Source organism: Chrysemys picta, chromosome 5 (assembly GCF_011386835.1).
Source record: "Chrysemys picta bellii isolate R12L10 chromosome 5, ASM1138683v2, whole genome shotgun sequence".
NCBI classification, from domain to species: Eukaryota; Metazoa; Chordata; order Testudines; family Emydidae; genus Chrysemys; species Chrysemys picta.
The window spans coordinates 59,406,504-59,423,144 of NC_088795.1; the positions used below are offsets into that span (position 1 = coordinate 59,406,504).

The 16,641-nt window shown below is 39.5% G+C and overlaps 1 protein-coding gene across 8 annotated transcripts in view; it reads right to left on the reverse strand.

Annotated features, from left to right (window-relative positions):
• The window catches only part of LRBA (LPS responsive beige-like anchor protein), a 551,104-nt gene that overhangs the window by 310,035 nt on the left and 224,428 nt on the right, over positions 1–16,641 (reverse strand). For all 8 annotated transcript variants that reach the window (XM_065597797.1, XM_065597794.1, XM_065597798.1 and 5 more), the window contains exon 37: positions 946–1,112. In XM_065597797.1, coding sequence (XP_065453869.1) covers positions 946–1,112 — 167 coding nt within the window. The remainder of the gene's footprint in view (positions 1–945; positions 1,113–16,641) is intronic.

Below are 16,641 nucleotides of genomic sequence, written 5' to 3' on the forward strand. Positions count from 1 at the left end.
TATATTCAATTTTTCACTCATTTCCTACCTCCACCTTTCATTGCATTGCATACAAATGACAGCATTTCAAGAGGCAAATGGACCCAGCGTGGTTTGTTCTAGCCAAGACACATTCTGTTTATTTTTAAATCCCTAATCAGACATTCTAGGATTTGAACTTTCATTTTAAATATTCAGCTGAAACTATCAGCTTGACTTGCGCAGAAACAATGAAACAGGTGTCAATGCGATAACTATTCCATCTGTGTAGAATTTCCCAAATGAAAGCAATGTAATTTTCATTTGGTTGTGTTTTGCTCTAATTTATGAGTAGACAACGCAATATAGTAAAAAACCATTTTCCTCTTTCTTGGAGACGAGGGGTGCAACATTACCTCTCTTCATAAATTTCCATTGGTCAGGTGTTAAATATTCCATTCCACGCTTCAATAACAGAAAACATTTTAGGGCATATGTATTCATGTATTTTCTGTTTTTTTTTTAATAAATGATGCAGTTATACTGGAATTTGAAAAAAATCTGGAGCTCTACATAGTAATAAAGTTTAAATCCAACTGGGGAAGAATTTTTTTCTATTTTGTTATTGCTTTCACATATATGTTGCACTGATTCTCTACATTCAGGAAAGCAAATGTATTTTTACCATTTCAGATATGCCTCAGTAATGGTATTTAGAGAAGTCACTAAACTACAAATATTGCTTTGTGAGTAAACAAGACTGCTGAAAAAAGAAAAATGGATTAATCCCCAATTGTAGATAATGCATTGCTGAAGTAAAATCCTCTGTATCTTCCAAAAATTTTCTTTAAATATATATCTAGTGTTTTACCATAAACAAAATTGTAATATGCCAATTTTCCATTAGGTTTGACTTCATCTGAAGACATAATCCAAATCATCCCATCATATCTGAACAAAAGCCAAATCTTAAAGATCTATCTTTACCTTGATGCAGAATTTCCCCAGGCTCCATGCTTGTCTGTCAGAATGTTGATAATTTTCTGTATTAGTTGGGATGCAGTCACATGATCTCGGAACTTGGCTGCTCTTATCAAATGATCACACATCTTTTCATCCTCTCGTTTATCTGCAGAATACTGGGCACACAGCGACTAAGAAAAATAAATAAATACTTTAACACTTTGCACTTCAACACCTTCCAGCCAAGAATCTTGAAGTACTTTACAATTAGTTTTACTAAGCCTTCAGAAATAAGAATTATCCCCATTTTACAGATGTGCAAACTTGAGGGACAGAATAGTTACCTATGGTTACAGTACATTTATAGCAGAGCTAAATACAGAACTCAGATTAGTTATGTATTTTAGCCACTACACCATGTTCTTTTTAAAACATATTTTTAAAACATTACTAACCTGACAACACAGTAGATGATTTCAGAATAACCAATTCTATCACACTGCAAGAGTGTAGCTTTTTATAGTGCCAGTCTCAAAGGGGAGATCTTCAAAAGACACAGATAGCAGTTAGACATGCAACTTGCATTCTAAGTGAATGGAGGTTGGGCACCTAACTGCTATATGTACCTTTGAAGATCCTTCCCCTAAATAAAATCAAAACCTTATATATGCTATTTCGATAGTACATTACATATAGTTTTCTTGCTGGAAGTTTCAAAGAGGAAAAACACTGAATGGATATGAAGACTGAACTAGCTTTTCACCGGTAGGGGTGATTCCTCTAGCCAGAAGGTTGTGATACATTAGCAGGCCAGTGTGGAAAGCTAACACTAACTTTATGTACGATAACTGTTGGTAAAAATATTCTGTTTTTCAAGGCTGTCAAAACGTAACACCATTAACAAAGACTAACTACATAAAAACTGAATGGTGAAAAACTAAAAACAAAAACTAAAACCTTTGCTTTCCTGGGTGTTTTTTTTTCTTTTTTCTTTATTTTCCTGTTAATGTGGTGTCATGAAAGTCCTGCACCCACAACTTTAAGACTTCCTGTTCCTCAGATTTCAACCTGGCAGTTCTACTGATTTCATATGCTAGGTAGACAAAGCACTTGAGCCTTTGTCAATGATTGGATTATTCTATTATCTAGTTAGTAGAAAGGACACAAATGTTTATCCAAACAAACAAGAAAAATTTTCTTTTGGGGGGCGGAGGGGAAGGGGAAGGAAGGGAGAGCAACCAGAGCAGATTTTAGAACAATTCTTCCAAGTTTAGGTACCAAGATATTAAAAATAAACAAAACCTATACACATAAAACAATGTTAGTTATGCCTTATGATACACATGAAGTAAAGTGCTTTTTAATCAGTCACTCTCTTTAATTGCAACAATTATGCAGAAAACGACTAAAATACATCCAATATATATAATGTAGATGTCTATGAAAATCTAAACCAGTGGTTAACAAGCATTTAATTTTACAGACACCCTTAAATGGTAAAAACAGTAAAAATACGCTGATTACAAATTCACTTGTAAATTCTCCATCTAGATTTTGCCTTTCACCTGTTCCCTAACTCTCCTATCACTCTTACAATGCTCACCTGATGAACAGAAATCCAGAAAGTGTGAACCATAAGCAGTAGAATTTCCAGTTCAATTAAACATTATCAAGAATCCTCTTTTGTACGCCTAAACCCAGCATCCCGCCAACGCCTCCCCACCAAAAAAAATAATAATAATAAGTTGGCTAAGTTATGACCGCCTCTAAACAAGATTTTTATAGCTCCTTTTAAACACTGCTGTCTTTTCCAGTATATTAACCTATCCTGCACCCATGACAATTTTGAATTCTCTTCACCGGCACTTAGTAAATGTTTGATAAGCTGTTATATTTAAGTTGCTTGAAAGGGCAGAATTCTAAAAACAAGTGTCCAAGGTAAGCTAAGTAGTAAAGTGTTTTAAAGTGCTCTTTAATGGATCCTCCTTTACAATTTGAACAGCAACTTTTCATATCTGACATAAAATCCATATATATAAATCACATTAGAGGGTTACTCTTTCCAGATTATCAATCTCTGTCTCTTTATGGAACATTAAAGTCACATTTGACCTTAAAAACATGATAAAATGGAAATCAAACGAGAACGTTTTGTAAAAGATATAATGAACTTGTACCTCTAAAAAAAATCTCTTTCTGATGCAATTTTGAACACATTATTTATTAAATACCAATAATGAATTTAAGTGTGTAGACATGACATTCAAAAGAAGAGAGACAAGTGGCATTTCTTCCTCCTAAAACTTGCATTTACATAGGACAAAATAGCAATAGTATGTCACTAGCTTAAAATTAGTAAGATCTCTCTTTCAGCAAACCACCATGATGAATCTTTTTAAATTGAAAGTTTACTATTTCCCCCATAACCTGTTTGAAAATTGACAGGCTTTAACATGCAGAAACATCACAATTACAACATCACACTATGCAGGAATCTTAATTGCAACAAGCTCATTAACATTTTACATTATTACAATAAGATGCAGAAGCTGTTGCAGGTTTCTCAGATGTTTGGCACCTGCTCATGCATAGTTGTTAACATCTGAAAAGTTTTGTCAGGAAAAGTTCTCCAAATAAACCAAAAATTAGTGGGCTGTCAGGTCCTTAGCTGCCAGATTTGTGTGCACATTCTACTGTTTGTTCGATAATTTTAGTTTTAGAAATGTCGTGGGGAGGAGAGGGAGAACAAAGAAAATAAAATGTCATCAGAATATACATTAATTCTCCTTTGGCCTCTGAAATCTTCCATGAAAAATTATCATTGGGAAAAGAACTGATCCTTCCTACCATGGTTCCTCCTCCTCCTCATGGCTCTCCAGACCCTTATTTCCCCAAACTTTCATGGCTACCTTCATGTCCCACAATGGCTTCTCCCTCATTACCTACCACCCTGTAACTGATTTCTCTCTTTGCTCATGTGCAGGTTTACTCTCTCAGCTGTTTAGTGGCCACAGTCCCTCAGTGCCTGCCAAATACCTCTATCCCTTATTAATCTAAGCAAAGTTCTACAGAAACAGCTTTAAGACAGTAGAGCAGAGAGCTGACTCCATGCATGAGACACAGGCAGACAGCAGGGGCTTTGTCTCTAAGGGTCTGCTAAGTAGGTGGGAGAGATGCTCAGTTTTTAGAAAAAGTCTCTTCCACTACCACGCAGCCCTGGGACAGCAGCCAGGACCACAGTTACAAATATATTTTCAAAACCTGATAGTATCCTGGCTAAAATGACTATTGGCAAGTATCTACACTCAATATCAGGGTCTGAGTTTGGAACAGCCTTATGTGTTGCAGAGTCTAGTAAAAACAGCTCAACACTTCAAATCTCAGTGTTGATTCCCATCAATTCCACCAGAAGCAGTTTGTGCCACCAAACTAGCTAAACCTCTACAAGTAAATCAGTTTTAATTTTTGCTTCTAACCATTCTCACTGAGGTAGATGCTACATAATTTCTACTCCTATTTAGAGAGTTTAAGAATAGAAAGTAGCAGCAAAGAGTATATGACTGATATTCTATGAGACCAATCTGTGAAATGTAACAGTTGTGTCATCTGGGATGGTTTAAACCTTAGGAATTGGCTAAGGAAATGATTCACTTGGTGCTGTTTCAAAGTTTGGGTTAGTTTTGAATTCTGAATGAAAGATTGTGCATCTGGAAGATACATTAATCTGAAGATTGACATCTGCTCATGCTTTACATCTGAAGGGCTTCTGCCAGTTTCAAATTTCATATTATCCTGCACATGGTACCACAGAGAAAATCTCAACAAGAATCTACATGACCTGTAAGCAAATGACCATATTTTCATGTTGAACATTAGTACTGGATTGATCAGCAACTTCACTGGGATCATTTGGATCATGGAGGGTGCATTTTCTAAGGTCTCCAGATGTCAGCATCCAAATATGGGGGAAACTGATGCTATAGTGAAAAGTGTGGAGAGGTCTTGCCAAGCCACCTACTGAGATTGTAAATGCAACAAACTCACTCCACAATGCAGGCTTGCACCATCAGTTTAACTCAAGGAAGTTTTATTTTTCCAATGCAAACTTCTTTACTTTCATGGAAGGACAATGAGTCTCGGAGTCAGCTACCAGATGATTAGTGCACACAATAAAATTGAAGGGTTGTAATGCCTGTTAGGTTAATACGGTCTTCCTTCTAATTATCTAAAGGACATATGCTAACGTATGTCATGCCTTCTGAGACCCAATGAAATTGCCATTCTGGTGGTAGAGGAATAGTACTAAGTACCTCACCTCTTATTACCATTCACCTTGCAACTGGAAAATGGAGAATTGATCGGTCAGGGATATGAGTGGTTTAGAAGAACTGCCAGGTTACAACATGAACCATGTGTCGATCACATGCACATATCGATATTCGATAAATTATTTTTATGTACATGTACCAATACAGTTACAATTCAATTACCTGAACCCCTCCTAACCAAAAGTATAGGTTACCTGAAGATCAGTTACATCAAAGGTATTTGATGCATATTTTGTTTTTATATAAACCAGCACATTTTGCAAATGTTCATCTTGAATAAGCTGGTTAAAGATTTTGTTTGCATGGAACCTTTTCTACAGTTCTACAAATTATTACACATTTACTTCCTCTGCTTTCTATTGGATAACCTTATGGTTGCAAACTATACTACCAATACATGTCCTGCAGACTTCTACATCGTTGTATCTAATTAGACTGATACGTCTATGAGTAAATTAAACCAAGATTTCTACTTCCGTGAGCACTTTGGAGCTTGAAACATGTATTAAATGGTGTTTTGGGAACAGGTCCAATGTACGAACACAACAGCAATGGTTAGAGATATTAGGGGAGGATTTCCCAGCCATTGGTCCCAGCCATGGTGAAGCAGGAAATATGAAAGGAGAAAACCACCCTATGTACCTAGCTGTAGAAAGGTAGTGTGGAGAGGGGAAACAAATAGTATATTTCTGTCATCAGGATGATTCCAGATATGCTGTTAAAAACAAATGTTATGGTGAATTAGTAGATCCTCCCTGTCTCTAGTTCAATCTAGGGGATTATCTGGTATTTTAAAGATAATTTTGTTTTTGGTTTATAGAAAAACATATCAAATAAAGCTGACTGTTAAAGATTTCCTATGCATGGTAACATTTGCATATGTATCACTACAATTCCTAAAATTACCATGTTATGTTTTACAAAAGCTACATCTAATTTTAACAGCATTTGATAGCAGCAAAGATTTTTAAAAAGACTACATTATCTTACAGTCCATTTTCTGTACTTCAACTGGCCACAAAGCTCTCACTAACCATTTTGAAGTATTCCAATTCCTTCACCTAATTTGGCTAAAAAATACTAGCATCATGAACAACTTGTCCTAGAAAACATCATTTAAGAGAGAAAAAATACTCCAGAAGACAAGGGATAGTCCTGCTGCCAATGCAAATTCCCCTTAAATAAGGACATTGTAGTAAATGAAGGCACTCCTCAATCTTCCACTTTCAAAGATCTTTGCACTTGATCCCTGACCTCAGGCTTCAAGTCTGTACTAAAAAAAATGCTACCCAGGGAAATCTTACAAAGACTCCTGAATAAGACTTAGAAAAATGAAAGCTTAAAAACTCAATAGTGAACAAAAGTCAACCAATGACAATGTCTGACAGCCACCTTCAATTCTGAAGTGATGCCTCTGTCATCCAGCAACTCAAAGTATTGATTTCTCTCAGCATGGAAAAAAGCCTAAGCCAATGAAATAGATATAGCATCATCCCCCCGATAATAGCCAACAAGGTTAACACAGGCAGAATGCTTATCAAAGAATCTGTTCTATTTCTTCTTGTTTTAATCGACTGAGTACAATGTGATGGCTTCTCATCTCTGCAACCTACAATTTCCAAACCTCATTTAATCCAGCCTTTTAATTGATTTGGAGATTAAGAAAAAAATCTGCATGTAATTTAATTATCTGTGTCACACAATTATTACAAAATACATGTTCATATCCATGCATTTCTCGAAGAAAAATATGCCCAACCTGCTCTGAAAATAACAAATGAATTTTAAGAAGGAAAGACCCGAAGAAGAGCTCTGGGTTGCTCGAAAGCTTGTCTCTTTCACCAACAGAAGCTGGTCTAATAAAAAAAAAAAAATTACCTCACCCACCTTGTTTCTCTAAGAGGGGAAAAAAAGGCAGTCTATTGATGACAAAATTCTAAGAGTCAAAAATACCAAGCCAGATGTGTATTAGTAAAATTACGGTCAAAACTAAAAAGACCCTATCAGAGGCAGTTATTTGGGTGAACAGTTGTGATCAAGAGATTTCTGATTTTAATCTGGGCTGAGCCAATTGCTTTCTCTGTGATCTTGGGTAAGTCAGCTAATATTCTGCTTTAGTAAACCCAACCAAAATCTGGGCAAAGAGTAGGCGTTTACCAAAAATTAATGGCTGCAAATAAACAGAATGTTCTAGAATTAAAAAAAATAATAATAATAATCACCAAAACTAATGAGTTAAACCAGATACTAAAATATGGCAGCCCAATATTGAGTAGGCAAGTAGTGGTGCCAGAACAAGGGGGGGCCAAGGGACCATTGCCCTCCCACTTTTTGCCACCGGTCCCGCCCCTCCACTTCCACCTTAGCCCCACCCAAGGCAGGCTGGCAGCGGGAGCCTGGGGAAGCTGTGGGGAACCTCCACCTGTCTGGGAGGTGGGGGATGAGAACAGCCACCAGCCCATGTCCCTGCCCTCTGCCCAGGGCAGGTGGAGGGTCCGAGGCTCCCCACAGCTGCCCAGGTGGCTCTTACTATGGCCTGGCTGGAGCGCTGAGACCCCGCCCCCCTACCAGATCTGGGTCAGGGTAAGAGCTGTGGGGGGCCTGGGACATGGGCGAGGGGCCCAGGATACAGGCCAGGGGCTACTCTCAGGCCCCTCCACCCCATGTAGGTGGAGGAGCCCAGTCACCCTGGCCCCGCTCCAGCTTTTGGATTGGCCAAGGGTGGGGGCTCCAGAGGAAGAGGAGGGGCAGGGGCGGGGCCCACAGAAGGAGCAGGGGCCCCTGCCCATCCCCCCAATTCTGGGAAGGCTCCGCTGCCCCCAGTGGGAAGAAATAAATCAATATATGAGTAGTGGTTGTAGGAAGCAGTGATGTGATGACCTGGATTAAATTTGTATTTTTTGTGAACATCTTAATACACATTTATCATGGCATATGCAACCTCCTCCTCTGGTCTTCTCCGACACTCACCTCGTTACAGTAGCATCTTCAGACCAACTCAAGGCCTATATATCCATGTAATAAGAAGAGGACAGTTTTGCTCCATCCATCCTTCCAAAACTCTGCCGCTAATGGTAGGATCACTTCAAGACCCTTCACTGGCTCCCTGAATACAATTCAATTCCTTGTTCTCACCTTCAAGGTCCTCTACAAGTTAGCTCCTATTTACCAGGCCTTTTGTTTCCAGCCCCAAATCACCTTCCCTCAGCCCAAGTTGTTTCTCTGACTATTCCCTTTGTGTAGTCCCCATCCATGCCCACCTCTGCACTCTCTCTCTCATGTTGGCCTTTACACATAGAATCTCCCTTCTGACCACACACCATGCCTATACACTAAATCCATTCTCAAACCACTTGCAGGTAGATCATCCTCAATACTTCTCTGTTACAAGACCATGTCTCTTCATGTTGTTCTTGCCTTAAAATAGGCCACTATCCTGACTCAGTGGGCCTATAGATGCACTCCAGCATATGTTAAGGCAGGATCAGGATTATCCCCAGTAATCGTCTAACTTGAGACTTCGCATCTGAATTTGCAGAGTAGTTAGCATTTTTCTAGCATTTTATATATTGAAAGCACAGCACCAATAGATTTTAATTTCAGTTGTGAGCACTCAGCACTTATACAAATCTGGTGTTGCAGTTTAGGTACCCAGAAAATAAGGAACACACAATTAGTGACAAGGCCAGCTCTAGGTTTTTTGCAGCCCTCAAGCAAAAAACAAAAACAAAAAAACAAACACCTCCGAGAGCACCTGGAATGCCACCCCTGAAATTGTGCTGCCCCAAGCACGCGCTTGGTTTGCTGGTGCCTAGAGCCAGTCCTGATTAGTGACAACTTGTCAAAAGTTTGGTTTAAGAGGCTGTGTCAATATCACACAGTAACTTTATGGTAGAGACAGGGATAGAATCCAGTTCTCCAGGATGGCGTTCAACTACCACAACCACTTTCCTGACTCATTCACTAAATCCTGCCAAACTTCTGCAACAAACAAGGCAGGGGTCATACAGACAACAGCCTCATTCAGTACAACCCCTTCTGGACTATCTTTAAGCCTCTCCACTTCAGGACACAACATTGTCTCCCAGCTACTTCCCTGGAGTCCTCTGCTTTTTCCAGACCTACTTCACCACCTTTCACAGGAGCCCAGTTGCTCACTGTGGTTCTCCCCTACTCCCCATTCCTACTCAGGAATATTGGCCCCAGAGCCACCTCCCTGGAGCCTGGCCCTTTTTCCAAGGCTCACCTATGGGAGATGGGACTACTATGGGAACTAGCTCCACTCCTGTAGCTCTCTTTCCCTCACCTTACTCCCTCTCCTGGACTTCCTCCCTTTTGAACTCCTACTCCCACGCATAGATGAGCGGGGAGGACTAACTTATAGGACTGACTAGCCCCAGGCCTCCTGGCACTTACAGTTATGTCTACACAGACTGCAGCAGCGAGTCTCTGAGCCCAGGTCAACAGATTCAGGTTCACAGGGCTCATGCAACTGCACTAAAAATAGCTGTGTAGACTCTGCAGCTCAGGTTGGATCTCAGGGTCTGAAGCCTAGGGAATGGGGGTGGGCTTCAGACCGAGGTCCAGCCCAACCTGCAATGTCTACACACCAATTTTTAGCACAGTAGCATGAGCCCTGCGAGCCCAAATCTGTCGACCCAGGCTCAGAGCCTCACTGACGCTGGCTGTGTAGATGCACAACCCTAATGGCCAGGCCACCCTGTTACAGTGATCATGTAATTAAAGACTGTATCATAATGCACAAGGGTTGCACAGATAATCTTGCTTCTCATATATCCTAAATTTTGTGTGTTTGACTTTGCAACCATAATGATTTTCTTTCAATGTAGCCTTTTGTACATTTCTTCATGAGTTTTGAAATCACAAATTGAAAATACCTTTCATTATTGACCCCATATCAGTACAGACCTCTATCACATAAGTAGCTGGTAGGAAATAACAGACTACTGTTGCTATGTGAACAATGGTGTATGAGACATGCACTTTGCCAGTGGATTTCACCGTTATTTGCTGACAGAACAGGAATTTGGGGATTCAGGAATCCTATCTTCAATTCCAGGCTCTAGAGGGGAGTGTTCTGTAGTGGTTAGAAACCCTTCTGCTCCTACCTCCCCCTACTCTCCAGCTCCCGTCCCGCTGTGCTCCATCCATGCCTGTCCGCCCACCCCCAGTTCCTTCTCCTGTCCCCTAACCATTCCTGCCCTCTCTGTTCCTGCCTCTATCCTCGTTCCTCAGCATTTGAGTCAGGATGCTTTCTTTTTCTCCTCCATGTTGCCTCGGCACAAGCAGGAGGATCATCAGAGTATACGAGGGGCAGTTACCCTGCTCTCAGTTCCAGTGTCTGGTGTCACTGTGGCCCCAGCAGCCATGAAGAACCGGTACACAGAAAGTCTTCCTCTGCCCCTGTGGAGCTGTGGAATGGGACATGCTCACTCTATGGGGATGATGGATGTACAATCTGGTCAGCATATAGAAGCTCTGTGGGGAGGGATCATGCTCAGTGTCATCAGACTCTTTGGAGAATTCAGCTGCAAATTCTAACAAGCCTTACATGAGCACACACAGACTACGGTTTTTCCAATGTTCATATTGCTGCCAAATTTTGGATGGATTTTTACAGATGGCAGAAAAAACAGCCCTCGTACCAGGACAACACCCCTACTGCAAAGCATGGAAGACCTAGTGCTTCTCAAGTAAACAGTAGTAAGTTTTTTTCCCCTTAAACTTGGACGTAATTTTCCACAATCTTGCTCTACAAAACAGCCGAAGAGTTTTTGCTGAAACTTTCAAAAAAATATTTAGACTGAGGCAGACATCTGAGATGGAAAATTTATAAGCAAGTGATAATGGAGTCTTATAATGGAAAAAGTGTTAGGCAACTTTAACTATAAGTCTCATTATCAGCTCTCCCTATAATTAATTGAAAGGTATTTGCAGGAGAAGTATTTATTTAGCTTCTGTACACATCATAAATCATAAATATACAGCCACAAATACTTTAAACTCTACAATAAAATGAAATTATCTGAATAACTAAAGTTTTATATTAACCACAGTAAAATGGAAGAAACCAAATATTATATAACTCTGGTTAACAGTCATCTTACATATATGCAGAAATCTACCTAAATATTATATCTATGGAACAATGAAAAAAATCAGTGAATATATTTTAACTACTTACCATTTGCTACTGTAGGTGTATCATGCATGTTCAGTAAACATTCACTTAGAAATCTTCAAAACACAGAATCATAGAACTGTAGGATTGCAAAGGATCTTAAGAAGTCATCTAATGCTTAGGTAGGACCAAGTAAACCTAGACCATTCCCAGCAGGTGTTTCTCATCTGTTCTTAAAAAGCACCAGTAACAGGGATTCCACAACCTCTCTTGGAAGCCCATTCCAGTGCCTAACTATCCTTATAATTAGAAAGCTTTTACTAATATCTAACCTAAATATCCTTTGCTGCAGATTTTGCGCTTTACTTCTTGTCCTACCTTCAGTGGACATGGAGAACAATTGACCACAGTCCTCTTTATAACAGCCCTTAATTTATTTGAAGACTTATCAGGTCTCCCACTCCCCCCGTCAGTCTTCTTTTCTCAATACTAAAAATGTCCAGCTTTTTCAACCTTTCCTAAGTCACGTTTTATCATTTTTGTTGCTCTTCTCTGCACTCTCTCCAATTTGCCCACATCTTTCTTAAAGCATGGTACCCAAAACTGGACACAATACTCAAGCAGAGGCCTCACTGAGTAGAGTGGAACAATTACCTTATGTCTTACATACACCAAGATCATAGAAGCATAGAACCATAGGGTTAGAAGGGTCTGCAGGGTCATCTAGTGTAACCCCCTGCCAAGATGCAGGGTTTGTTGTGTCTAAGAGAGATGGCTATCCAGACTCTTTTTGAATGATATTTGCCTATTTTGTAACTCCATGATATTGTTAGTTCATATTCAATTTGTGATCCATTATAACCCTCAAATCCTTTTCTGTAGTATTACTGCCTAGCCAGTTATATCCCCCATGTGAAAAAGTAATTCATGTGTTGCTAAGAGATCTATGCAAATAGTTTCCAAAAGGTAATTATGAAAAATTATTTTCAAAGGTTCTCTAATGCAGCTAACAGTGAACAAAGAACCAAGTCAAACATAATACTTGCTAACCATTTATCTAATCTAACCATCCCACTCAAAAAACAACAACAAAAAAAGACATTGCTTTGCAGTTTGTTCTGTGAAACTTAGCCTAGCCAACTGCTAGCATATGTTGGGTAGGATCCTGGAGCTTGCATATCCATTCATTTTAGATAGGTACAGCAACATCTGCTACCTTAATTGTTCTGCTAGACCAAGAGGTTCTGGCCTTGAGCACCTGGTGTTCCATTTTGCTTTCAGGACTACAGTAAATCCAAAGGAACCTTTCCACCCTTTCCCTCCTCAAAGATGGGCAGGTTAGCCCCTTCCCCCCTTTTCAATAACCCATCCTGTTTTTTTTCTTCCCAGTATAACCTAAAACGCAAGTACCTACTTCTACCTCTGTTTTCTACACAGTTCCAGTCGGGGCCGGCTCCAGGGTTTTGGCCGCCCCAAGCAGCCAAAACAAAACAAACAAAAGCCACGATCGCGATCTGCGGTGGCAATTCGGCAGGAGGTCCTTCACTCCCAGGCGGAGTGAGGGACCGTCCGCCGAATTGCCGCTGAATACCTGGACGTGCCGTCCCTCTCCGGAGCGGCCGCCCCAAGCATCTGCTTGAGAAGCTGGTGCCTGGAGCCGGCCCTGGTTCCAGTCAAAAACCCTAAAAAGCATTCAGGTCTCTCTAGACATGGTCTTAATTTTGGACCACAATGTCAATTGGGTGAACAAATGAGACTCTGGAAGCCTCATTTCCAATAATAGTAGCCTGGTTTGCTCACTCACTTGCTTTTGAAACTGGAGCATAATGGGATTAAATTTATGCTCGTTATTTCTCTCCGACACAGTGCTCTCATTTATCCTAGTTGATAAGACGTGATTACTGGCATCTGCACTGATATAACCCTCCTGGTAAAAACACAGTTGAGACATATATACCCAACTGCCAAGTTAATGTGGTCCAACCATTTAGTACAAATGATTTGGAGGTGAACTAACGTAGTGAACAGATATCCAAGAATGGAGAAGTCACATGTTAATTCAGAGGCAAGACACCTTATGCACAAGGACTTCATATTATGACCTCTTTTGACCTGAGCGGCTAATCAAAACTCCAGGGTCCTGCAGATTATTCCAGTTAAGAGGAAAAATTGGAGTCTGGTACCTTTGATGAAAAGGTATTTATAAGGAATGTACAAAGTCCCGCTTCTCTAAATGCAGAAGGGACCGACACCAAAAGGAACAGTTTTTCCGCTGATAGGCTTAAGCTTTGTTCAGCCAGCATCCTGACCCCGATGTCTCTCTAGGCTTCTCCACATCACATTATGCTTACAGGCCACTGCTTGGCTTTCTTGATCTGGTCCCGAGTCTCTCTCACTCTGTGTGTTCTGCCTTCCCCTCTCTTACCAAACACACACACAGTCCAAAACTCCAGGGCAGGTTCACCACACCTTTTGTCTTAGGTGGGAACTTGTGATTAATTTATCCTGACAGTTATGTTAACTGAAGGGTGTGTCCACACACCCAATCTCAAAGAGGTTTGTGATTGATGTAGTCACCAGTACCTCTCAGCATAATATGTTATTCTGGCCTGTTTTATGCCAATGACAGGTACCTCTATAAAACAAGTACCTTTAATACTGACTTGGCTTGACTGGGTTGTACCGGAAATGGGGCACCTCAGCTAAAATCAAAGTCGATGGTATTTGTGGAGGTAATCTTTCCAAAAATTTCTTTTGTGCTTTGATGGTATAATCAAAGGTAAATCAGGTCTTTTGTAAGCACTCCTGTTCTGAACAGCCCATCAAACTGTGGAATAAATGAGGAACGTGATAAAGCTTTTAAACTCAATGAAGTTTGGGTATACCCAGGAATCAACCAATGGAAGATGGAGCCATATAAGTATTCTATTTCTGTGTGATACTTGAGAATATCCCTGCATAGTACTTTGCATGGGACTACAATTCTATTTAGGATTGGACAGACATTAATAATGGAGTGAACCAGGAAACTGAATGCTATGAATATCAGAATGGTTATAGATGGTGCAAGGAATAACTGTCATCTGCCCTTCACTAGTTGGTTACAGTCAGTTACATTGTCTTAAGGGTTTCATTTAGTTGGGTTTACCTTAATTAGTTTGTGGCCTTTTAAGCCCTCTCTAACTTGAAGCTCTGGCTGCCCTCACTGGTACTTGCAATGCAAAGTTACTAATGTTGCAGAGGGCTAAACAGGACAAACATTGTATTTGCTGTCATCACTATATTTAGAAACATTGCTTCACAATTTCCACTATGATGAGTCCATGTGTCTAGCAGCATCTGGGCAAAGGTTTCAATTAGTTACAACACTTTTATATTTGAAATAGCATTAGGGGCTTTGATTTTCTGTCAGAGGGACTTTCAAATGACTGTCAGGAACCTCTGAGGGGAATAAGAAAAAGATAACGGATTATATAGGATTTTATTCAAAGGTCCATCTAAAATTTAAGATTCTCAGCTGTGTTGATCTGTAATTGTCTGACTCTCACTCCTTGCTTGGAGTCTTATGATAAACAGAAGTACTGGAGATATTTAGTGTTTGTATGAACATAGTATTAAAAAAATTAATGGTTTTGATTTAAGAGGAGATAGAAGAAAACATGGCTAAAAAGGGGAAAAACCCAAGAAGCAAATGGGAAGGAAGGTTACAGAAGGCCAGAACTGTTAGTTTTCAGTTAGAGTCCTCAATGACGTTCCCAGCCATGTATTTTAAAACTTAAATGTCACAATCAAGACATAACCTATAATATAACGTAAAAGCCTTCCAGCTAAATTTGCTATCACCTCAAACTATTAAAAGTGAAATGCTTGAACATTCTAATATACATTTCATTATTTGTGGTAATAGTCTACCTTTTACATTTCATTCTAGCTAGAGAGTGAATCTTAACTATTCGGTTTCCCTTTTGTTTCTAGTTAATTTTGTTTATGGGTCTCATACACTTGCACAATATTGTTTTTGGTTTTCAGACTTCAGAGAAATAGTTAAGCAATTTTTAAAAAAATTAACACATTTGCATTCATATAAGGTCTTCTAAAATCCTTTAAAAATCTGTTTTTTGGCCTAAAACTTGTTGATAGTTTTTTTAAAATGTAAAATATCAATGTAATAAATATTGCCAGTACACACCTTAACATACATAGAGTAATGAAAATGTTTCACACAATAAGGGCCAAAAAGCAACAGGCTCTGTACATGAAGTGAGAATGGTTCAGATTTAAAATACTATTTCAAACCACCATAAATGGATCCTTTATCTGGGAATGTGGGGAAAAGGGGTCAAACATTGATGGAACGTGAATAGTCCAACAGTTTAAGCTTTAAACCACCTGGTTTAGACAATATAACTACATTACTGTAATAGTCTCCTACATCAAACTATTTAACTGCCTTAAATGTTTTATTCAGACATGGGTAGCACTATATGCAGCCATAAGTATAGCAACCAGAATTGCTTTGCAAAACCTATTTTCAAAATCTGTAAACTCTTTTAAAGTGTAATCATTTGCATGAGAATGGGAACAGACATATATTAAATCCACTCCATGAGCTCTTTAAAATGGGAAGTTGCTAATACGGAGTATCAGAGCTACTGATAACTGCATTCAAATTAAAGCTCAGATTCTGGTCAGTGGAATGTTTTTTGTGGAAATGTTATTTCACGCTTCCACTGGCTAGGACCTTCATTTTTAGCAGGTGTTCAGCTGCTCTTATGAATTTCCGCACAAAGCTATGGGAAGAAGAATTACCTACATAAAACTGTATAATTCTGCACAATTAGATTTGAGTAATTGTCCCTAAATTTAAAAGAAATGAATTTAAAACATCATTAAGATCCAGTTTTCAAGTGTTAGAATCAACAGCCAAACAGGATGGGAACTCTCTGTATAGCTCACTAAGAAGCTGAGATTTCATGGGCGCAGATCACAGGCTAAGGTTATTGTTACTAGAAAGTACCGTGAGCAGCCTTGATTACCATCTTCTGGCATGCATGTGGGAAATGGATGTAAAATATTTTGTTTAGAATATGAATACTCACACACACACACATGATATCTCTGATCTACCACAGTGCTTTACAATAATGCAATTTATCATGGTACTTTTAACAGTTATATCTACACGCTGCACAATAAGCAGGCTCTGGCTACTTCTAGTATTCCAAACCTTGAGTTGCTCCAAACAGCTAT